This window comes from Amphiura filiformis, chromosome 1, assembly GCF_039555335.1.
Source record: "Amphiura filiformis chromosome 1, Afil_fr2py, whole genome shotgun sequence".
Classification (NCBI taxonomy): domain Eukaryota; kingdom Metazoa; phylum Echinodermata; class Ophiuroidea; order Amphilepidida; family Amphiuridae; genus Amphiura; species Amphiura filiformis.
This window is the reverse complement of record NC_092628.1, coordinates 78,962,552-78,988,725: the sequence shown is the minus strand read 5'-3', so window position 1 is coordinate 78,988,725 and position 26,174 is coordinate 78,962,552. Positions and strand designations below refer to the sequence as shown.

The window sequence follows — 26,174 nt, the reverse complement described above, 5'->3', positions numbered from 1 at the left end:
CGGATAATTTCATCAACTGAACTGTCCCAAATGTTCAAATATGTGTCATCGGCTTGTAATCTGGGAACCTGGAGGGGCGCATCATGGTTTATTGGAAATAAAGCCAACTTGTATCGTAACTATTGGTTAACAACTAATCACTAGTTTCCACTTGTTATGCATTCATTTTGGTCAACCCAAGTGATTATTAATCTACATGTAAGGAGATATCGTCTAAGCCCATCTTTGCGTGTATGTAATAGTATTAGTAAAGCTAAAAAACTGCACAATGCATCTACAAGTGCATGTACGAGAAGAACATTAAATGGCATCAAGTCTAAATAATTTGCAGACAAAAAAGTTATAATCAAAGTCTTGATCAACCTAACAAAATAATTTCATTTGCTATGATGGGAAAGTTGTGTTTTAATTTCAAGAGTGTCCAGAAGAGCAATTCATATCCATCTCTTCAGGATTGTGATGAATGTAGCTACTCTTAATAAACTCTAGTAACCTGCCATGAACAATTTAGGTGTTCCTTACAGATACTATGTACCTTGCATTGTGAGAATGCAAGGAAGTCTGAAGTGTTTCTGTATTTCATAAAATGTATAAAATGTGTTCTTGCAACCAGTGTTTCTATTTTCATTGTGGCATTACAAAATTATTAACAATTAATTTCATCATTTTATTATTTTGCTGTAACTGCTAACTGGTTACAATTTTTTTCCAACTTTCCCCTCTGTAAATCACAACAGTCAACATTGATGTCAGTATGATAAAAGAGTTCACCATCATGGCCCATATTCATTTCCAACCTGCAGGCTTACAACAATAAATCTCACAATAACAGTCTTGACATACCTGCCATAATCTCAAATATGGATCTAGGCTTAGGCTTCTTCGCTAAGCCCATTTTGCATCTTCATCGTCACCAACCTGACTCGGCGATGTCAGCAGCGGTGTTAGGCGGACGTGGATGGCAATCTGATTTGGCATGTGATTTATACATTGTCTTTACTGGAGAGGGTTAATGACGAGCATTTGCAAACAACTGATGCAAACCTGTCTATTCTTGTGCATCAAGCACCCATTGCTTGTCTCTATGTATTTCATTCTGTCCCTTTCTATCCGTCCATCCTGACGTCTCTCTGTCTATGTATTTGTCTTCCGTCACTGCCTATATCGCAGGTAAACCAGTCTGTCTTAAGTAATATTTTCTACCGTTGGATGAAAGTATGCTTGATGTCAAGTTGCTGCTATGCCCTAGTTCATGTTTGCTCACAGAAATTTACGAATAACATCACAGGCTGTGTCCTGTACACTGTGTATCTCAACCTTTGTTCACTCTACAAAGAAAATTATGTCCTCTTCATTATCGAGTACAATATGAGTTTCAAGTTCCACTATTCCATCTATAATCTTACCAAAAAAACAGTACTCCCACATTACATGATTCACAAAAACACATTGAATCAAGAGTTGTATTCTCATGACTTTCAAGATCACTGCCAAGCTAAGCATGTTTAAATACAATGGGCAGTACCTATTAGAATGTTAAATTGAATGTTGATACCAATTTTCAAGTTCTTAGTTTCTGAAAAAAAAAATCCTTTTATTATAAATGTACAAGAAATCTGTACCCAAAATGGTTCACTTCCATATTAGTCGTCCTTTGTAAACTATGGTGGATATTTTATATCTTTGAGGATCTCAACTCTTAAAGAAGGTGACATAAAATGCACTTGATAAAATTGGGTCTGGGTTCAAGTGCAAAATCCAAGCCACCCTTTCTCACCTCTTATCCTTCTGTGATGCTTACTCAATGGATGCAAGAAGACTACATTGCACAAATTGTCAAATGTTTCTGAAAGCTTACCAGTAACAAAATAAAACTTTTGGTCAGAGCTGTCTGTACCCAGTGGGTGCGGAGTGCCGCAAACCCCAAAAAATGCCAAACCGAATAAAAAAAGGTCCTTATTGGTGTAAAAACATTGAAATCAGACCTTTTTTGAAAGAAATATTTTTAAAAAATTCCCAATAAAAATGTTGAAATCATCCCTTTTTGAAGGAAAAGTTCACAAAAGGACAACTTTAAAAAAAATTGAAAATAATGTTCATTTTATGTGTATGGAAATTGAAACAGGAAGTATAATTAAATCAAATAAGAAATATCCAAGGGTCCAGAATATTTTCTTCCGACATTGATCAAAGAGGGTAATTTCAAAGGTAATTTCATGTCATAATTGGTTGGTTACTCCCATTGCATTTAGTTCCATATTTTCTCGAAGTAACATGCTGAAGTATAGTTACTCATTGAAAGAGTCCAATTTTATGCATGTGACAGTGAGAAATAAATGTGATTTTTGTAATTAGCTAATCACTTAATTAGTAATGACTTGATTTGATGACATGTAATTCTACATGTAATTGTTGTACATTTATAAGGAGTTCCATTGTACTTCTACTTAAATTTGGATATCATACAATCATACACCTACATGATACCTGGAAAACAATTAACTTTGACCATTTACATGCAAATTAGTATGATCACGTAACTACTCTTATTATGATAATTACCTTTAGTACCTTCATTAAAATTATTGTGCAAAAAGGATTCATTTAAAATTGATTTCCACACATGTGATGCATTCAAAAGCAAACAAGCATACTTGCTAATGTTCAAACTATCTAAGTTTCTTCATTATTAATATCAATTTTAACATTGTTTAATCTCAAATTGTTCTTGAGTGGTGACTCCTCTTGCTATTTAAACCAACAGAATATTACTACCGCCAACCTGCTTCAACCTGTTATTGAATGATCAAACAAAGCATTCATTGAAAAGAAGATGCTGAATTCAACAGCTACAACCTATCAAATCTGTACTTAATTTGCTAAAATTCAACTCATAAGATGGAACTGTTAAAAGACCCAGTGTTCATATAGCCTAGACTTGAGGATTTATAATTAAGTCTCCACAATGAAATTTATGTGATTCGCATTAAAAATTAATCGTGCTGAATTGACCTTTGTGAGAAGCCTAGCACAGTGCACACGCCTGTCAGAATAATTCCGCTTGTGTTGTGCATCGGACCCATGTTAATCATGCTAATCATAGATGCTCTAATTCAATATTTAATTGAAACACGGTTTGGGACAATGCCTATGATTGTTCTTTTCATTTGAGTCATTATTTTAAATGGATTCATGTTTTCCAAATCATACTTGATGAGGGTTAACAATATCAACCACTTCTCATCACATTTTCTTCCCTCTCTACTTCGGAGTTGGTTTCATCTCAGTATTGTACTTTGTTTGGATTTAACCTCAATGAAAAAGCTGTAACTAAATTTGAATGGTTAAACTTTCATATATTGCCCACATTGGTACAACAAGACCCAAGTTACAATCATAGACCATTAATTTAACAAAAATTGGAATAATAATATACCACTGCATGTAACATATCTTTAAAAAATGCATCTAGATATCCTAGGACTTACAACACTGGTGAAAATAAGTTGATGTGAAAATAATAATGAGTGAATGGAAAATGTTCATAATGATTGTGCAAAACATGATACCCCTGGCGCTTATTCTTGAAGGTAGTCAAGTATCATATTTGCTAATCATTTTCATTTTTTCAAAAGCATTCACGCTGCCGTATTCAATTTCTAAGGACCGAGCCTATATGGACGTGCCTAGTGGTCTGAACCATGTGATGGATTTCACAGATTGAGAGTATACTATACTATTTATTATTTAATTACTTTAATTTGATTTTATACAGACCCTATAAACAACACCAGGTATCGCTATATTTCTATGCATGTATCCACATGTAGCTACTGACCAGCCAAAAGCACTCGCTCAAACAAAAGAATTACTATCCTGCTTATTTACTTCAATCTATAAAACATCCCATAATTGAACAGTGATAACCAACTCTGCTGTATTTATATTATGGGATTTCTTATTGCACACACACATGGGATTCAACACATGCATCCGTATACTAGCCACACGTACATTATACGCACGCACACTGCAGCGTGCATACACACACAACGTCATCATCACTCAGTGAGCCATAAAGCAAACCACGGACATTGCAATTGAGGGAAAATAGTATAATCGATTAACTGTCGGAGTGGAAAACAAAAAAAGATTCATCAGGCCTTGACCCCTTGAGATTTTGTTTTTCATTTGGGCTATTCAATAATCCATTGTACCCAAAAATTAAGTTTCAGTTTCCATCATTTAATATTTGCATTATCACTTATGCACTTTTTATCAAAGAAATCTCATTTCTGAAAGTCAAAACATAATTTCATAAAAGCTATTCCAAATATGAAAGTTTGTTTGATTTTTACTTTTGCAGAAAATATGGTAGGAAAAAAGCCAAGCCAAATTAAAGCCCACATTGATTCCTGCCTGTGGTATACATGTATGACTAAGCGCAGCCGCTAAAACAATACCTGTATTATCTAATTCAAATTTATTTAATTATCTCTATTAATTTCCATTCATTTTTTATCAATTTAACTTATTTTATTTATTTTTATTGATTATTTATATTTATTTTCATTTATTTGTACCATTTATTTATTTATATTTATATTCATTCATTCATTCATGTAAAAATAAATTAGCAACAACCACAACTTATTTCATTACGCCTCTAAGCATTTTACATGTATTTTTCCACAAAGTACACCACAACGCTCCTTTTCCATAAAATGTTGACCTGCCGCAGCTCACTAATATGTTAATAATGCAAATGAACAAATCTGATGTAATTGACTACTGACTATCAATCACTGGCTCTTATATTTTAATTAATTCAATTTACTCATTCAATGCTATCTATGCATAATTCAATTTTAATTTCTAGTAACCCTTATAAATCCTCAGTATCATCATTTATCTGCATTAATTAATTAATTAAACAAAAACATAAAACAAATAACTCCTGCAAAAATTTGATTTAAAAACAAAACACGGCATGGATATTATTTTTAAAGACAGGTAGGACCCATACCATCTATTGTGTCCTTAGTAAAATGGGTTACGCACACGATCAATCATTGGGAGTCTAAGCTAGACAACAAAGACATCTCATTTGCATACAGCTGCAAGCAGGTTCTAGGGTCTATGGTCCAACTAAGCCATTCAACCAAATACTACAGAGCTAAGTGCAGCCTTTTTTTGCACCAAAAATAAAATCCTCACCTTCATTTAACCCTTCCTCTCCTCCCAATAAGATAGTTATCACAATTCAAATATTACAAAATTCTTTCTTTATTATTATTTTATTAGAAAATTGCGGTTTAGTGAACATGGTAAAGGTAAACATAAAATTGGCAGCAATTCCAAGTGCATTACATTTATGCAAAATCCAAAAGGTCACCTATGACTCTAGGCATGGAGGTTATCATATCACAAAGTTGGTAAATAATACGGACAAATCAAATTATACGTAATAATTATAACACTTCTCATTTCTTGCCCATATTGCATGATTATGATAGTTTGTTTTCATTTAATGCCCAATATTTCCTAGTGAATTGATTGTTATCCTGTGGACATTTATACAGTTGCCTATAAACAGGTGGATGGAAGGGGTTTCCTCAGTCATGGAGCACAGGTGCCCAGCTGAAACCAGGGCAAACAGGCAAGCAGGCAGGGCATCCCTCTTGTTAAACAGGTGTCAATATTGGCAATGGCCAGATGGAAGCATGTGCTTTGAAAATATAAAATGATATTGATAACACTATTTTGGAATTCCCCCTACAAAACATAACAAAGTTCAGGAATTTAGGAGAGAATTGTATGATAAATTTTAAATCAGTATTCAAACTTCTAATTATTTTTAATTCTATGAGATTTTTTCCCATTCCAACCCATGCAAACTGAACACCATAATATTAATATGGTAATCAACTTGAGGGTAGCCACTGATTTTAATACATCAGATTCATACTGCACAAAATATGTAAAAACGCAGTCTGTCGCTACTTTCACTACACTTAATGTCATTCCTTTAAGAAGAAAATCTAAGTGGATGTTTACTTTTAACACTTAATGAAAAGTGATGTGACGAATACTTGCAGATGATATTTTAATATTCGGTGCTCATACTTGGAATTTTACCTTGTAGGTATATGCGGCACAGTCATGCAACTCGACTGGTTCAACAGGTCACAACTGCTCAACAAATGAAAACGAAACAGTTACAACACGAACGCAATTCAGCGCCCCTTGTCTACAATTCCGGGACTAGGCTTGCTTTCCTTCAACACCCCCAGGTTATAACTAGAAAACCATCTTTATTAACCTTTCTGTGTAAAAAAAAATCTTTGGATATTATTCTCTCATGTTATTATCCCCAATGGCTAAATGCAGTCAATGGCACCCGGAAAATAATGCCGTAAGATTGTGATATGGCGGAATACACTACCAGGGGACATACGGGAAAAGAAGGGGACATGAGAGCAACCCGGTGGGTGATTACAAATATAAAGAAACAAAAACTGACAAGATCTTGGGTCATGGCGTCAATTCGGTGCTTATTAGTTTAAAATTTTACCTGTAAGGGCTTTGAGAAAATTGAAAAGCAAACAAGGTAGAGAAAATTATGGTGGTCAAGTGAGGAAAGGAAAGTGAAAAAATAAAGCGAATAAAATTGGGAGAATCTGGCTATGCACCTGTTAACACAGGCATTTCTCAACAGGGTCTGTAATTATGAACACCCCGAGTTTAAGCAACGTCGCAATCACAACTCCGCTATTGAGCGATGATGATAGGCTTTGACAAGTCCCTAAACTTTTGGTCAGTAAATTGCCTGCTACAATAAGGGCTACTCAGTCTTTGTTTTTTCACCTTGTGTCTGACTTGTCGCCCAAGATCGAAATTGGAATTTAATGAAACGAGAAATGAGACATGGTTATGCAAAAGATACTGTAGCTGTAATATTTTTGTTTTTCTGTCCCTCTGGTAAGGATACTCCTAGTTTGGACAATAAAAGCAAGATTTTCACATCACCTCTGGTCATTTTATAGACCATAAAAACCAGAGTGCACTTCCCATGTCCTTAGATGACAGTATAAACAGGTCACTGTGTGTCTATCTATCCAAGTTCATCATCATCATCATAATTTACCAGTAATGAGACTTGCCTGTGGGAACCAAGATTTACTGCCACTTTACTCTTGTTTAGTTTCATTTCCTACATCTTTTTGCAAAGATCAACATAGTTGTTGTTTTGAAACAAACAATAGGTGATTTTTCCAATAAAATTATTGGAGTAACTGCTTTGTCGCCCATGTTAGACAATGATATGGCAACAGCTTGCAATACTGTAAGGAACTTAATGCACACAGTGAAAAGAATTTTAATTTGGCACTGCTAATATTTATTAAGGGTTCAATTATTTTAAAATGCAAGTAATCTAAATTTGATTCAATATCTAGATGCTTACAAAAAAGTGGATTTTCTATGACCAAGAATGGGTTGCTTCAAGAAGATGCGCTGATGATAATCATAGACCCACAAGGTCTATGGATTTATCTAGTTAAACTAGGGAGGTTCTCACACAAAAGCTGGACTATGGGCTTCAGCAGTATTGCAGCATATCAAGGACAGAACCGGGCCAGCTTAGGGCCAGAAACAAAGTGGCTGCAAGCTATTGCGCAAGAAAAAACAGTGTCGCAAGACCAAAGTGCTTGTAACTTTGTAAGATGCGCTGTTGTAGAGTTAGCCATAGCCCAGCTAAAAATCAGTTTAATAATTTGGATTTGGTAGTTTCACATACTTTTAAATTACTTATCTTAACATTAGTTCTGCAAAATCATATGTGAAGCTTTTGCCTGAAAAAATATGTCAAAATCACAAACTTACCAAAACTGTATGAAGTATATAAAAATTGCAGTGTTAACTTACTTGCTATGGCCAATTATTTAGCAAGTGAAGTGACACACTGCTGAAGCAGCATGTTTAATTTAACGGTGAAGTTGACTCACCAGACTTTTGGGTGATCAAACATATCCTTTGCATGCAGAATTTATTTAATAGGAAGATGTACCAATTATACACCACACAATATTTGAGAATTACTGCCATAATATGACCTCTAGGGTTTTAGAGGGATGGACAAATCTCTACGAAACAAGCATTTGTCACATCTAAGGTATGTATCATCACAATTCCCAGATACTAAAATTGAACAAAGTTTCAAAACACATTTTATATGTCACAATTTCTACTTCTTTGTATCTCTGCCTTATATACCTATCTACTGCAAAATGTCATTGTAAAATGGTTAACAGGATACTTCATATATTTACAACAATTATCGTACAAGTTTGGTATATGTGTGTATGTTACTTTTGTGATTGGTTTGTGAAGTTTGAAAACTTTTATTCTTGCAAATCAATGATGCGAAAGGGTCAATGCACTATTCCAAACAAAGTACAATATTAAAATCAAATATTGGTCTAATAGAAAATCACATCAAAATTCAAATATGAATATGATGTTCAATTTTGTTTATGAGTATCAACCTTCCAAATAAAATAAACTTACAGAAGTCTTTTCAGATAACAATTGCTCCAAATGTCATATAACTCATATTGGATACATGCAATTATGATTGCAAGTGCAGCTGAAAATAGGCACTTGAAATGAAGAAGGGGGTTCATTTGCATTCTTTGCAAAGCACTAAACACCAGCTTCAACACATCAAGGCTTGCCTACGACAACTACAGGAAAGCATCCTTAATCGGCTGAGTGACTAAACCCAAAAGTTTACGCATAAAGTATAAAAGCTGTCTGCACATTTACACGACATTTGGCCGACTCGTCCGAGCACTCTCAGACCCTGCCGCATGGACGGTATCACCTGCTGCTTATATCTTCGGCACGGTGATGAGTAAGTCTCAGACTCGAGTGAAAGCGGTCCTAATTTCCATCAGGAAGCTGGAGGGGGCATTGAGACATGCTTGGAGATTTTTCGCCCTTAGGTACATAGTATTGCGGCAAGTCATTGACACTAAATTAAGAAAAAAAAGCCACAAATGCAACATGTAAACTAACACTGTCTTATGGGAATTTGTAACAACTAGTCATTAAGCCACAATGTTCTCAAGCACTGATTCTTGTCTATGACTTCCCCTAAATCCCAATTGTTTTATTTTATAGTGTGCAAATCTCATTTTTATAACAAATAATAGCAGGCAAAAAATAAATTTCTATTTTAGTGCCTAATTTGTATTTATTGTCCTTTGCCAAAAATACTCACACAAAGCATCCATGTGGGGGAAAACTAAACCCTTTGGACTCTATCACACCAACTTTAACCATTCGCAAGGATTACCAAATCCCATACTGAATTAAACCGCAAACTAAATCTGGGGGCAGACTTATAAGCCAGTTCAAAGGTCAACACAACACAAAAGCATCATTTTGTAAAAATAACACAAAACTTTGAGTGAGTGTGAAATTATGAAAGGACGGTTATTTACTGTCTGCAAGATATGTTGAAAATAAACATTATAGGTTTGTTTTTAATAGAGTTTCTTTCTTTCTTTTTTTTTCTTTTTTTTCTTCAAACAGACTATGTCAAACTTCATTGCATTATTGACCACTCCTCACTCGCAATGGAGTTGATGTATAAATGCCTTCATATAATATATATCAAAACATCATTCTATTGGTTATTAAGCTACAAGAGCAAGGCCCACCTCTTTGACAACTTTCTGAACATTTGAATGTAAACAAACAAACATAGTGCCTATTATAACAATTTGATCTAACCATCCATACAGTCAAAGCAACAAAACAAGACAAACATCTGTCAAAATTTCTACCAGTTCCCTTTCCTCCAGAGTAAAGCAATGTAAATTGATGTAGCAGTACTAGTAGTAGTAGCTCAGTCAGATTAGGGAATTCCCCTTACATCAATCCACCTGGAACTATTCACTTAAACTGTTAACACATCCATACCAGCCATGCAACCAGCCAGCCAATTGGCCTTGTGTGTTTACATTATATTGAATTTAGATTTTGGCAGATGGAGCTGTTGAGACCGAGAGCAGCCCATCCCAACACCTGTTTTAAGCTGTCTGATACTAGGATGTTATGGTGAACCAGGTGGCCTGCCTGATGTACTACACAACTGTTGACATCAGCCCCAAAGAATCCATCAGGACTCAATGCATACAACTGATGATACTCTTATCATGATGATATCTAGCTCCAAAAACAAGTCACATTTATTACAATTTCATTAACATATCAACCAATTTGGTAAAATGATCATATGCTCAATTGCATTGTAAACATATTTCTTATGATAATGTATGTCATGTCCCAGTGTCATTTCAACATATGTTAGGTATTGATGTACAATAAACATAGGGATGCTAATCAAATCAAGCCATCCATATGTATAGTCCTTGCCAACCATTCAAGTTTGCTACATTACAGCCTGTTGACCGTGACCTCGGCATGATGAACAGATTGCACCAAAGCACACAGTAACATAAACCTGCCAAATTCGGCACCTTTTTTCTATAGATGCTGCAGGATCTATGGTTCAAGGATCCCTGACTCTGCATAATGTAGGGTTTGTTTGTCTTTGATCTTCTCCAAGCTAACTGCAAGTCTATATAATTTGCACAACTGCTAAAATATTTATGTTCAGAAATCACTTTGACTGAGCTGGGAAATAAACCCCACCTTGTAATTTATCATTATCCACATTATATCAATAAATCTAATCAGAACAAATAATTCCTTTTCATCAGTGCTCAACATTCAAATCGTTTGTTGCTTTCATGCACGACAACAAAAGGCGTATTCACTGAGTATCGTTTGTGACTGCCAAGAAGAGGTGAAAATTAATCAAATAAATGCATTCAATTATAAGCTAATATCTAACGATGTTGTATGATATACTCATCATGATCTGATAGGGAGGGGAAAAAAAAGTAAAAGAGATAGGCAGCACAGTGGTGGAGATGGAAATAAATCCTATTTATAGCTCTTGATAGAATAGAGAGAGTAGGAAATGAGTAGAGACGGTAACATATTGTAGCCGATAGGCATGAACAAGTAATGAACATATTACAAGGCAAAATTGTTAATCTTGTCAGGACAATAGACCAGAGAAAATTACTCTTGTGCCGAATAGAAATGTACTACACAGATAACATGGCAAAATAAAATAGAAATCAAGGCTTTTATGAAGACGGAGAGAGAGAGAGAGAGAGAACAGAATAAAGATAGAGCTAGAGAAGTAATATCAGTGTCTGTAAAACCTGCAGGCGATAATTGGGCTAAGACTTATTCCATGCCGGAACACTACTATATTTCCCCGCAACCCTAGGGCTTGCATTGACTTAAATCAAGATCCATTTGGGGCAATTAGCATAACAATGAGCGGACGGCGCACCAGATCCACTTCTTCTGTAGTGACTGTTCATCTTTCCGCATCGGATTTGCATCACTGTGGACGAGCGCAGCCCCTGTGGCTACGGCATGGCTTGCAGGATGCAGAAAACAAAGGCCTGAAAGATCTTGGCTTGCACTAACAAAGGACACCCGAGCCTTTCCTTAAAGGAAAGTCTTATATATTAGCTAGTTTGGCAGGCATAGCAACGGGGATGGTTAAATGTGGGATATGACATAGAGAGTATTTAACACTGGCATTATGCGCAAATTTCTCAGACATGAGATACGAATGGTCGGATCTCGTTACATAGAAACACACACACGTCAATGCACATACGCAATTCATAAGGCCAACTGATGTATACGCACCCTCGTAGATCTGTACACACATCAATAATACCCACATCAATATTTTTTATCCTTATTAATGATCAGTGAGAGAGAGATTTATAACATGCTTTATTGATGCTACCTAAGGCTGTCTAATGAATTTGATCACATTTCATTTCAATTATATTTATTTCAAATTTATTGACACAGTAAGCAAGTTAATTATCTGCATTTATAGATTACGGTCCTCATGAATGTCGCATCGGAAAAAAAAAATTATCATTGACGAAAAAAAATCCAAATCTGAAATCAATATGTTATATCAAAAACAATTTTTGCAGATTTATCTAAAATTACATCATCCACATATAAAATATTGGATAATTTGATATGCATATTGCCAAAGGTAGACCTAGAAATTACTTGTTACAATTTTCATCTTTCATATTAAAAATAAATTAAAATTTACCTTGTTTATATGGTCCTCCATGACCTCCGTTTTTATTAGACTGACCACCAACTCCTGTTGGAGGCGAAAACATCTGAAATAAACAAATAAACAATTAAACATAATATTATCATTTTGTTAAAACATTGCAAAATATTTAATAAAAATATGTAACAGTGTTCCCTATTATTTCCCATCTCATTATTTAAAACTATTTTAACAATTTTGCATTCATAGATCTAATTCAACTTGAGCTGTTCTAAATGAGAGTAATAATCTTTCTTTTGTGAAATGATTTTGTACGTTTATTCTTTCCATTTTGTATTGTTTGAAATGTGTCATCTTGAATTGAACTGCTTTATTAACACGTAAATGCCTTGATTAACGCAATTAGATAGATTTATATGTTATTGGGATTGGAAGTTGTTCCCTGTTCATCATGATGGAGTACTTCACTTCCTCCCCTTAGTGAAATATTTCTCTTGTAGCCGTGTTTCTTTTTTCTTCTTCTTGTTCAGTCTTATCAGTGTTTCGCTTGTAGTTTGACAGTAAGTGTCGAAATAGACTGATTGCATGCGTTATAGAGAATCTATCAGGACCCGTTAACGGTTCCTCTTGTGTCACAGAGGAGGGCTTGGAGAGCTACCCAGAGAAAATTACTGCAAAATCAATTTCTGTAATACAACGTTCCCTGGGAATAAATTATCGCCATTATGGCATTTAGAATGTGACTAAATCTTATTTAATGCAAAGCTAAAACCACTGGGGCTTTGGTGTTTGCTCGGCGGTGAAATGTAACACCGCTGAGCCGGCAGCCAATTGGCACGATGAAGCAGCTATTACAGCCCGCACCGATGACAAGGGCTCGTTCTATCCCATTACCCATCCCCAACCTGATAAATCTTAAAACATGCTACAGTTGCCTACTACGTGAAACCAATAGCTGAATGTTCAATCAAAAAATGGAGTGTCTCTACAACTCTACACCGCAATTGCATCTTCTGCTTTAACAACATTTCATCCGGATTCTCTACCGTTCAAGTACAAACGTGTAAGCATGTCTCGCCAAGTACGTTAGCAGGCACAACATTGTTTAGAAGGGGGAAAAGTACATATTTTTAATTAATTTGATCAGTATCTTTAAAGAGCTCAGAATAAGCAGCTCTGATAACACTTGAGAATGTCAAAAGCCCACTCCAAAAGCGGTTTTGCTCAACAACGCTCTTCCAAGTATATCGGGAAATGGTACACACGCTATATAGCAATATGCAATTGGCAGCGCAGCTATTATTTCAGGGTAGGGTTTCACAGGACATTTAGCATACACAGACAACTCTGTAATTAAAAGCAAAATGAAATGCCAAATGATCACACAATTTCAATACAATATCATAGCTTTCTAATATGAAGATAATACTCCTGCTTTTACTAAATGGCTTCCTTGTAAATTATCTTCTTTTTTTATTGGTGTATATTTTATATCAGTATTTTGAAATAGAGCACCGCTAAAATATAGATCTGAAAGTGTCTTGGCTTTGTGTTGGGTAATAATTTACTTTCTGACATTGTAATACAAAAAAGTGTTTACAAATAAATAATTATAAATGTGATCTCTTTTCCATCTTTAAATCTTCTTAAAATTAATTTTCAAAAGATTGTTTGATGACATGTTGGTCATTAAAGAAATCTAATTGCCACCAAATGCATAATATATACCTATAATTGAAACATTTACACAAATTAGTGACTTCATTCATAAAATTACCATTTTCTTTTTTGTACATAAAAAAATGAAAATTAACAGTACCCCAAAACACAGAAAAATGACTAAATTATCTCAAAAAGGCATGCAAAACTGATGTTATTATTACAGCTACAAATCCAGTCCAATTTTGAAAATATTGATGATAGCCTTGGTGCTACACACACACACACATGCTAGTGTGGCAAACCAAGAAAAAATGGTCCACCATCCCTCCCATTTCTCTACTAAGCTTGACTCGCTTTCCCAGTAATAACATTACACAGGCCAGTAGCTTAGTTATATCTGAGTAGTCGACCAGCCATTCCCACCAAGCCAGAGATGCTCATTAAAAGCTTGTTGGACTGGAAATCCTTACACAATAAAAAAAAATCCTGCCTTTAACTAACTATTCTGTATCATTGATTGTACAATTTGATTTCATCCTGCTCATGAATTGTTTATGCTTCAAAACATCTCCAATTATTAAAGATCTTGTCTTGAGTATTTTGTTTGAATTTACGATTAAAACACTTGATATCAATTATGATGCATTGTAACAAGCAATGAGAAGATTCCCATCTTGTTGTGATTTTAATTTATGCTAATTATCATATTGTATCAACTGTGAGCACTTGCGATTTTACAAATGTTGTAAATTTACTGATCTACATATTTCTGATCGACCTAGTTATTCTGCAACCAGTACAATGTAATTTGTTAATTACAGTAATTTATCAAATTCCTCACCTTTGATAAGTTAACTTCATAAATAAAATATTTATTTTATATTGCTTGTTACTTATATCAGAATCAATTTTTCATATTTCTAAAATCAGAATTAATAAATTCTGCCCCCATATTCTCTATCACAATGGTTCTATGGTTTTTGGAGCATCAGGAGTTAAGATCCGTGGTGTCAACAAAAATTGTAGCAACCACAACCGGAAGTACAGTATATCTTATGGGACATTGTACGTATACTTTGCTTCTCATATCAAAACCGTTGGAGCAATAGAACTCAAAAATTAGGAAACATTGTTTTAATGGTAAGCCTCAATATAAGATAGGATTTTAAGGAAATAGAACACAAGCAGCTTGGACCACATCCCTTCAAATACTTACCAATAAATTAGTATAAAACAAATTCAATACTTAATAAAATATTTAATTTTATCATCATCATTTTGAACTGATTTTTGACATCCTCTCATATTAAAAAGATATGATCCTGACCTTTATCTCACAATTTCATATTAAATTTAACAATAATTTATTGAGCATAAGATACTTTTTTGTGATAAAACTCTGTTGATTTTAAAATAATCTTATCAACTGTTTAAAAAAATTGTAATGATTTTGGAAAATGTCTGCAGATGCATATCTATTTTTCTATGGATAGTCTAGAAATAGTATACATTTTTTAATATTTACTAAAGTTGAATGAAATCATAAAGCAATTATACCTGAGTCCTATCTGACACCTTTTACCTAGGTCATTGAACTATGCCTGTGGGACATGAGAGTATAATCTGCCGACCAAAGTGACAAAATATGCCCGTAACGCAATGACAGAGTACACTGACAAAGCATCCGGGATACAGAGATGTGTGGATGATGAAGATGTTCATTTATAAAGTCGTGGCTAATATCACTAGCTTCTAACGAGTTTCAAATCAGAAGGGTCAGCTTTGCCCCGAATGCATGCTTTGCCTGACCTAACAGCAGCCTCTATCTCTCGTTCGCTCTCCACTAGCTAGTCATCAAACAAAGCAAAATGCAGAGTGATTCACTGAATGATAGATAAACGAGATGAGTTGACTCCTATGGTTTATTAGCTTGCACGGCACTATACAACAACAAAATTATCTACCACACATTTTGATAATCATAGAATGCAGTGGGATGTACTGTACAAGGGATCGTTGATTGCAATTAATATCCGGTTTATTGCTAACTGCACTCACTTGGTACGTACACACGTACGCACAGAGACATGCTTATTATCTGTATGTGTCGTAATCTGTGGGTGTTGAGGACAAATGAGCAACAATAATAAATTAAATCAACTCAAATTGTGTAGCATAAAGTCTTTGTGTACGAGTGGTCAGATTTACAGGATAAGAATAAATTTAATATTTCCCTTATAATTAAGATGCTTTCTACTGATGATACTGATCACATGTGAATTTGACGGAAATAGCATCAACATTTGCCTGATGAAAAAAAAATGTAGCTTATATCAAAGAATTGACATGAAACACATTTGAAATTTGAACTATATTGGTAAATCAGGATCGTAATCCTTTATGATTTTTTTAAAGGAAATATGATCTGCTTTCACCAGCAAACCATATCAGTTTTCCACCAATTCATGTACATGCACAGTAAAATATGATCCATACTGGTGCTACCAAGGGATAGCTTGGCCTACTGTCGCACACCAGTTCCATTCAGATTTGCTTTTACTTGAATCTGCTTGAATGTACAGGGAAAACAGGGTTAAATATGCATCATCTCAAGAAATCTCACATCTATTGAATACTAGATTAGATTTTTTTTATTTCACTTTATTTTATTTATTTTACCAATAGATCAATATATTTGATGATGGAAATGGTTGAAAAGAGCTCATAATATAAATTTTCTTCCAACCTTTTTAGTCTTTTACCAAGATGTCACAAATAAAGTTTTATTTATAGCACTTCATTGTTCAAATTTTGGGCCTGGTGGTTCTTTAAAACACTTTTTTTAAATGTACCTGCCATATTTCTATCTAATTTACTATTAATTAGTTATGATTTTTCTTGTTATTGGCTTATCATAATCATCATCACTGCCACCATCACCTTTATTTACATTATTATATCGTTGTCATGACAAGACTTTTGGAATAATTCTTGCCATCCCTAGATATTAGGATTGATTTGGGGTTAAGTATGAGGGGTAGAGTAGGGTTACCATTAGGGCTTAGCTTTTTATTCATAACATTTGGCTGAAGTCAGGCAAAGCCCAACAGTACTTAGAGCCTACTGGATGCTAACCGAATATGACGGTACGGAGATATGGGAAGAGGTCCAATTTTTGATGCAGGTGGAAAACCGGAGCGCCCGGACAAGTATGGATAGGCAACCTAACTCACATACATGTGGTAACATGGGGAATTGAACCCGAGCCAAAGTGTTGAGAAGCGAGTAAGAAGACCACTACCTTAATTAAGTTAACCGTCCTCCCTTATGAAAGGCAAGGATAAGGTTAGAATTAAGGTTATGATTAACAGATTTATACAATTAGAAATAGAAATTTTATTATGTTTGGGGTGGCAGCAGTTATTCTACATAAATGTAGATATCAGCGTCATCTTCATCATCTTATCTAAATCATCTAAATTGTAATCATCATGATCGTATCATTGTTCAAACATATAGCTCTTCATTCACATAACTGGTATCATGGGTACATGGTATGGTGATCTGATCTCTAATGAAACTTCATGTCAGAAAACATGCCTGTTAGTCATACTCAAAGGGACAAATTGGTTTTTATGCAAAATGTTAAATTACAATACCCTTTTGTTAGAACTGAACTTACTTATTCCACACAAAAATCCAAATTGATCAATTTTACACTTTTCTAGTTTCTACCATAATCAACTATCAGTACACTTCAGTCAGCACAAGTGCATATCTTGCAAAAAGCTATCTAGCTGCAAGAGGCTCCTTGAATGAGCACTTGAGCATTCTTGAGAATGCACTTGAGCACAAAATCCAGCAGAGCTTTACTAATCAGCCTAGTGACCATTGAATATTCATGCTTAGGAAATTGAATAAATGCCAACCACAGCCAGCCCTTTTACTCCTTTTGTTAATATAAATTTCAGCCCTGTTAAACAACTTAATTTCACTCACACTTAAATTTCACTGTCTAAGATACATAAATTTGGTAAATATTTAAGCCAACATTTAAAAAAAATTAGAATTTAGTACATGTATTGAATTCATTTCATGTTGTTTGGGGAGGAAAGCTGCTGTAAACAAAAATTGTTTGCATTATTACTAGATATTAATAGCATAAGAAATTATTTATTTAGATCAAAAACTCTAACAGTCACAGGTGTGCCAAGACTCAGCATCTTCAGTGGTCTGCGTAAACGGGATCTATCAAAAAGGGGCAAATTTGTCAATGAAAATGGCTACATGTATAACCTGACACTCAATTTTAACATTTTTCACTTTGTTTCACCTGAGTTTGGTAGTACATGTAGTGATGTTAGTGCTTTTTTGCATCAAAAGTGTGCCTGCAAACAGTGGCGTAACTAGGGGGACAACGTGCCAAGGGCGCTACCACTAGGGGGCGCAACATCGGCCTCGCTTGCCGATGCCATTCCCACACACCCGCGTCTAAGATATTCTTGGGTGGGGGTAGGGGTGCCAATTTTGTTTCTTGCCCCGGGCGCTACCAACCCTAGTTACGCCACTGCCTGCAAACTGCCAGTACGCATGCGTATACGTTCTACTGGATTAGGTTGCTATGTGTGATTTGATACTACAACCAGTGAAGCGAATGCGCACCTATGTAGTGTACATCACAAGGTAAAAAAAGTGTATGCCACAGTCTTCTTGGTCCCATCATAGACCAGTCTTGGTGCTATCATAGAATTGTCTATGGTGCCATCATAGACCAGTCTATGGTGCCACCATAGACCAGTCTATGGTGCTATCATAGACCAGTCTATGGTGCCATCATAGACCAGTCTATGGTACAATCATAGACCAGTCTATGGTGCTATAATAGACCAGTCTATGGTACCATCATAGACCAGTCTATGGTACCATCATAAATCAATCAATCAATTTAAAAAAATAAAATAATAGACCAGTCTATGGTACATGTACCATCATAGACCATCATAAATCAGTCTATGGTACCATCATAGACCAGTCTATGGTGCCATCATAAAAAATATAAAAAAATCAGAGGGGAGAATTCATACATACTGCATGTATTGTATTTTGTTGGCACTTTTAAACAAACTCACTTCATATTCTAGTGCTAAATCTACATCTAATTTACTTCATGTTGTAACTGCTTTTAAAGTAAGGAAATAAATATCAGAAATGAGGAAAGTTCTAGAAAAGTTTGGTTCAAACAAAATTCCAAGATGTCGACAACCACACAAGTACAACACAACATGAGTTGGTTCAATTGTAATGTTACGGGGTTCTAATACACAAGGAAGGGAAACAATGCACTAGAATGTGTTCTCACATGGGCTTCAGTGTACTTTCTATTCATCCCTGGCTCAGACAACAACTAATTAAAATTTAAAGTGGAAATTTAGTGAAGGGGTTACCAAACATCCGAGTTTAATTTCCACCAGTTGGATCGCTTTGAACAGCAAAGCTTGACATTTTTGCTTTGGGGATAGTGTTTTTGTTTTTTGTTACATAAAAATAAAATTCTGTGCACTAAAACAAATCATGAGGTCATACGAAAATTAAATATCCCAATACAATACATCCTACATGTACTAAATTACATAAGTGAGTGACAGTGAGTATGGAAAGAAACTTTCAACTAACCCCGACAAAGTATCAAAATAAAGTTTTTGAGATTTGTCCCATTCTTTTGTCCTTTAAAAATCAATATTTCACTTACAATTTCTTTTGTTTTCTATTGATATTTGTATAATTTGCAATGGTCAATGTGGGGGGGGGGGACTCAATGCCACACTGGATTTCAGGAAGGTATTTCCAAGATTTCAAACACAAATCTGAGCCCTTTCCCAGAAAGCTTTTGGCAAAGTTTTCTTTACCTTTTAAACTATTTTAGAAATTTGTCCTATTTATTTAAGTATCTGTATGTAAACAATGACACAAGTGAACTCAGAATGAATCTAACTTGTAATAGTACACTGAATTACTGAATTGAATGTTGGAAATAAGTCTAATACATGTAGTATACCAGTTGGAATTTAGTTTTTGCAACTATCTTCCATCTGGAACCACCAGACTTAGACAGCTAGGCATCGTCTTGATGGCCATCCCTAAACAAGAGAGGGGGACTAAGCTTTACAACTGATCCCTAGCCATCTATCACATGACCAGTCCAGTGGGTCAGTTGCCTGATGAAGTCTGGTGATTCCAGATGCAACAGAGCAAAGTTGCAAAAAGTTGGTTCCAGGATTAAAGCCTTTTATGTACAATCTTTTTAAATTTTTAGATTTTTCTTCTTTTTCTTCCAATATGATAATATGCAATCATTATGAAAGTTCCCATTACATTTGGACGTGAAAAACATTGGAAATTTGCTAAGAAACAACATCATAAACTTCACCTCTATCACTCGAAATATCTCTTTTTGGATTAGGGCGGCGAGTGCAGCCTCAGAGTTAGTCTCCATGCAGCCATTTTGGCTTCGTAGGAGATTGAGATTTGCGATCGTTCCGACATATTATCAGAATCTGAAATATTATGATAATATGTCGGACCAACAGAAAATCATCCCGTTTTACTACAAATAGGGCGAATTTGACAGTTTGCTCATAGATGTAAGTTGGAACGTGTGTAAAGTATTACAAATACGCCAAAAAATCGGTTTTGAAAAAAATAAAGGTATATATTCTGAAAAAAGATCGTACATTAAGGCTTTAAATTTATTTCCAATTCAATATTCTGTTTACAACTACTGCGAGTACTGGATGACTAAGAACATTCACTCTTAAAATCAGTTTGCAAAGACCTTTCACACTGCCTGAGTTGGCGCAATTTACAACATAATATGAAGTCGGTTCTGATTGGCTACTTGAATCACATCATTATCACATCAGCACCTCATTCGCCAAACAATCTTCGTAGAATTGCGTAACACAGGCTTGACCTAGTTCTTTTTACGCAATTGGACGGCCAGTGAGAAAGGTCTAAGTTGCAAATTAGTGTAGCACTCTGAATTCATCAAACTATAGATTATTTTGTTGGCAACTTGTGGGCAGATTTGGCATGGAAAAATAACAGAGAGCAATGAACCCATGTGAGAATATACACAAATCTACACTAGTCTATTTAGGATTATAGGACAACATGATCTTTTCTCATATGCTAACAATTCCTTGCACTGATTTCAATGGCACCTTCCTCTTCTAAACTTAGGTCCAGAACAAGACATTTCAAACACAATCAAAGTACTTGTAAAACTGTATTGTACTATCTACTATGAGAACAAGCAAAATATTTTTCCTTGATCTGTTCAACTGCCCTTGCTAAGCCTTTGATGACCAATTGACCACCAGAGTGAGTAAGCAGCATCAAGAACAAGGAAATCACTGATTGAAGAAAGTTCTTTAACTCCATGAAGCACTCTTGGTCTCTGCTTATCCATCCGATGACCAACTGTAATTCATGAAGATCTAATGAAGGTGACATTCACTTTGGCAGGGTATCAAAAAGCATAATGTTAGGGAGGGTCAAATCTAAATTCTATCCTACAGCCACAACAAAAGGTCAATCAATTCTAGCTCTGTTCTACATGTAGCTCCTACCTGCTGGTGTGGCGGCAGGTTGTGAATGTACTGGTCTGTGTGTGAACCATGGGATCTAGCCTGCTGCTGCTGTTCCTGCCACCTTGTTTGTTGCTGTTTGTGCATCTGAATATAGGGAGATACAAGTTTGGTATTATCACAGTGAAAACAAGGTGGCAAGAACACTAAGTACTACATTATTACAAGCATTCACTCAAAATCTATTCAATCATGTTGAAAGAACATCTTGTCATTGGAATCTCTTCCAAGATTTACAGGTCTATCCAGAAAAGAAACCTGGGCCGATATTCATAAAGCCTTGCTAAATTAGCAACCAACTAGTGCTTAGCAAGATGCTAAATCCACTAGTTGATAGCTACGTAGCAATCAACTAATTTCTTATTCATAAAACCTTGCTAAACACTTTGCTAACTAGCTATCAACTAGAAATATTTAGCTGATAACTTATTTGGGTGTTTTGGGTGCTATGGCCTTCAACAGTTGTGTAACATCTAATACAATAGGCTTATATAATACATGTCTATTATACTTGAGCTCTGAACCACAGTCAAAATGATCAAAATGTAATGACTCATTGCTGATGGTCTTCATTGAGATTTCGTTAATAAAATTACATGTGTATTTTGTAAGCTATATAGGCCTACAAGGTTGTTACTGGCAAATCATAACAAAATGTCCACCATGAGTAAGCCAAGCATGATTTATCTTTATCAAATTGACATATAATTTGTTATTGAAAATAAGTCATGCATCTTTACCAAAGAGAACATTGGTAACATGTCTCCAAAAAATATATTTTACGTATCAAACAATTGAACAGAATTGCTTCGATTGAACATATCTGCTTAACTAAAGATTACTTGCTATATCATAATCATTTTTCTTGTGCAAATTTGGTTAAACAATACTGGCTTAGTTCAATGTTTATTCATTCACCCTAAATTTGTTGTGTGTTTTTAAGACAGTTTCTTATGTGTAAAACACACTGAAGACCTCAGAAACAGAATATTCTGAGAACATTATTTTTCATAATTGACAACAGTTAATATGAAATTAAAACAATAAATCATGTCCAAATGCAGACTGACTAGTTGTCAACTAGTGACTTAGCGCTGCCCCAGATCAACTCTAAGTTTTGGCAAAATTTTAGAATGTTGCTAACTCTAACTGGGTTTTATGAATAAGAATTAGCAATCAGCTAGGCTTAGCAGCTTGCTAAAGTCAATTTTAGCTGTCAACTAGGCCTAGCGTGGTTTTATGAATATCAGCCCTGATGTTTAGTACAAATATAGGAAGTTTGAAACTATGATGTATCTCCAGAGGAGTCGTACCCCTGAGTTGTTGTACCCCTGACTTTGAAAAACGGACTCCATTGCTGTGACTCGAGGTGACTCCTAAAGATGTGTGCACAACATTAGTTTGGACAAGATACATTAATATCAGGAGCTGTTTCTACTCCATACATTTTTTTTTATCGCTTCAAACACATCAGCGTCTTTTAGCTTTCAGAATGTTACTATTTTTTGTTCCACATGTATTATCTGCTGCAAGGTTCTGCTCTATATGACCATGCTCGGCAAGCAGATCTGCAACAGATGCTGACTTCATAACAACAAACATTGCTGTGTGTTTGTTGCTAAAAAAATAACATCTGTGTACAAAATACCCTTTAAAAAGTTAACCGTGATTAAGATTGGGCTTAATTTCTGTATTATACTACATTTTATAACAGCAATTCTGGAACAATTCTTTTACAGGGATATGGTAAAGACAACTGAACTCTTTTTCAGCAACAATTATATTATGTCCATTCCACACTCCACACTGTGTAGATCATCCAAATTTTAATTCACTAGAAAAATTGTTCTTTTCAATTGCCAGTTTGTAAGAAAAAGATGAAACATCAACAGAGAAGAATGACAATTTAATCATCCAATATTCCTTCATGATCTGACATCAGAAACATACCTCTTGCTCTTCAAACAATTAGAATGACAGGTATATTCTGTTCTCATGACATGCATGTACTGTTTCCATCTTGACATAATCATATTTTAATCTCAACCTTACATATGATTTGATAGGACTTTTTTCCTTGCGTGACTCCCACAAAAGGATTGGATGGCAGACAAGAAGTGCCTTTCTCCTGTACCTATTGTATACACACGAGGAGACCACCACTAGTGTATAGTTGGTGAAATGTCACACTAGTCACAAAAACTGATTGAATACCTGGTACGATGAGTTACGGTACATATTATTATTTTGTTAAACATGTTAAACCAGTCCAAAGTTTGCTGATTTACAGGAACATTTATTACGCAAATTATTCTAAAACATCTAAAAAAAGATAAACAGGGACTGCCTTTTGAGGAGAGCGAGATAGGAGAGTGATTTTTAGCTATCCTTGGTTGACTACCATGGTTACCAGTTACCAGTATTACTGGCCGGTGTGGCAAGCTGATTTATGTGGGCTCGTTTTATCACCTGTTTTATCTCTCCTTAAATTCTACTGTAAATGCTCTAAACAGCTCTCCTTGAATGCTCTCCTGTAAATTCCAAAAGACAGTCCCTGATTAAGAAGACAACCTTAATGGTATGCCCTACAATTTAGGGCTGCTAAGAATACGACATATTGGCTCCAAATGCAGTGTTGTTTTGTTTGCTTTGTTTTTGCGATTTAAGTTTTTTGCGGTGGATTTGGAGAGTCTAATGACCAAGCATCAGGTGTTGCAATCATTCGCAGTTGATTTTTTTTTTGAAATTTGAAATTTTTTAAAACAAATCACCAAAAAATTACAATTTTGTATCCAAAAGGGGCAAAAAGGTATCTTATGGTCACTTCAGAATCTATTTAAGATATGGTCATTTTCACAGTAAAGGGTGTAACTTTTGATTTTTAGGGTCAAAATTTCAAACCACTTAAATATGTTTCTGTTTACTGAAATCATGCATAGGAGCAACTTAAATTCCAGTAAAATAATGTTTCAAGGCTTAAACCTTTTGATTTCTAATAAAAAAATTGACATTTCCATAACATTTTGGTTAAAATCTAAGAAAAAATGTATTTTACATAAGCTCAGAAAATTATGACATGAAAGCTGGAATACATGTGAAATCCCATTCCAAAGTAAGTCAACAGATATAAGTTACATTTTATACCATGTTTTGCTATGTTTGTAATTGCAGTTTTGAAAATTTTTAACATAAAGTGTCATTTACAATGGAAATTTCCCAACCTTAAACATATTTTTTAAGTTTTAATTGGGTTCCTAAAATAATTTGAATGTCTAACTTCATGTACAAATACTACTTGATAAAAGGAACCTGCCAGCCAAGTTTCACAGAAATTGGAGTTATTTTTAGAATTGGCAATTCAAGCGATTTGTGTTTCGGAGGCTTCAGTTAACAACACAGGTGATCATAAAAGTAAAATATTTGGCTAACTACTGCAAGTTGACATGAAAAAATAGGTAAAAAATATCACAATTACCAATTTTCATGCTTTGCTTCTAAGCATTGAATTTCAGTTGTGACAAAAATTAAATTATCACAGCAAGTCATTTTTTTTTGTTTCGGAGGCTTCATGTTAACAATGGCTAAACACTGCAGAAGTAGTTTTTTTGAAAACAACACTGTTGGGATCATCTAAGCTGTTATTTTCTTGTGTGTATTGAATCAATGATTCTATGCGGCAGATATTGTAGATTTATAGCATGTTAACTTTTTCACCCATTTGTTAAGTATGGTGTTTTTTGCATGTGAAGCCTCCGAAACAGGCTTTTTGGGTATCAGTATATTTTTCAAACATTAACCATAACATCAACAATTTTTTAATTTATGACATTCTGCACATATCAAGTAACAATTACAATGCAGATATCAGTATGAAACACCAATTTAGATATGCATAGATGATAATTAATCTTATTGTTGTTTCGGAGGCTTCATTTGTTTCGGAGGCTTCAATTGTTAACGGAAAGTTTGTATTGGGTCCCATTTTCAAACGGTGATATATATCTCCACGATTTAAAAACAAGTGACTTGAGGATCTACTTTGCTACATTTTGATAAATAGATTGGATGAGCTCTTTTATTTATATTTGCCCAAGCTTGCTGAACAGTTTGTTTCGGAGGCTTCAAAAAAGTTAACGGAAAATCGGCTCTTTGAAGTCAAGATTTTATAAAAATTTTAAAATCTTGCAAATCGACTAATTTTTGTTACCCATTTCAAGTTAAGATATCAACTGTTATGAATCAAGAAGAAGTGAAGAAATAACCAAGAATTATGAACCAAAGCTATACCCACAAAGTTTGTTAACAATTGTTAACGGAAAATGAAACCTCCAAACGACAAATATCGAAGTCCGGTTCTCAAAAATACAGGGCTGTTCACAATTAAATCTAATGTGGCAGTGTTTACTGAACATATGACCGTACTTTCAGGATAAGAAAAATTATCCATGAACTAGCTGAAGAAAACACAGGGTTTTACAAAAATGTTACTGTTTTTTATGGTTTTTCAAAATGGCAATATTAAGTACATTTAAGGTTATACTAAACTTTGTAATGATCGATCCAGAATGAGACTGCATGTAGCCCCCTTTCAAATTATCTATTTCTGGAAATAAATATCGAGAGAGAAAAGCATAAACTACGTCTAAAAGCTGAAAGTGTAAGGG

At 34.8% G+C, this 26,174-nt stretch overlaps 1 protein-coding gene across 1 annotated transcript in view; it reads right to left on the bottom strand.

The window, feature by feature from the left end:
- The window catches only part of LOC140154121 (transcription factor 4-like), a 212,969-nt gene that overhangs the window by 172,712 nt on the left and 14,083 nt on the right, over positions 1-26,174 (bottom strand). The window contains 2 exon segments of the mRNA XM_072176731.1: positions 12,236-12,308; positions 21,493-21,597. Coding sequence (XP_072032832.1) covers positions 12,236-12,308; positions 21,493-21,597 — 178 coding nt within the window.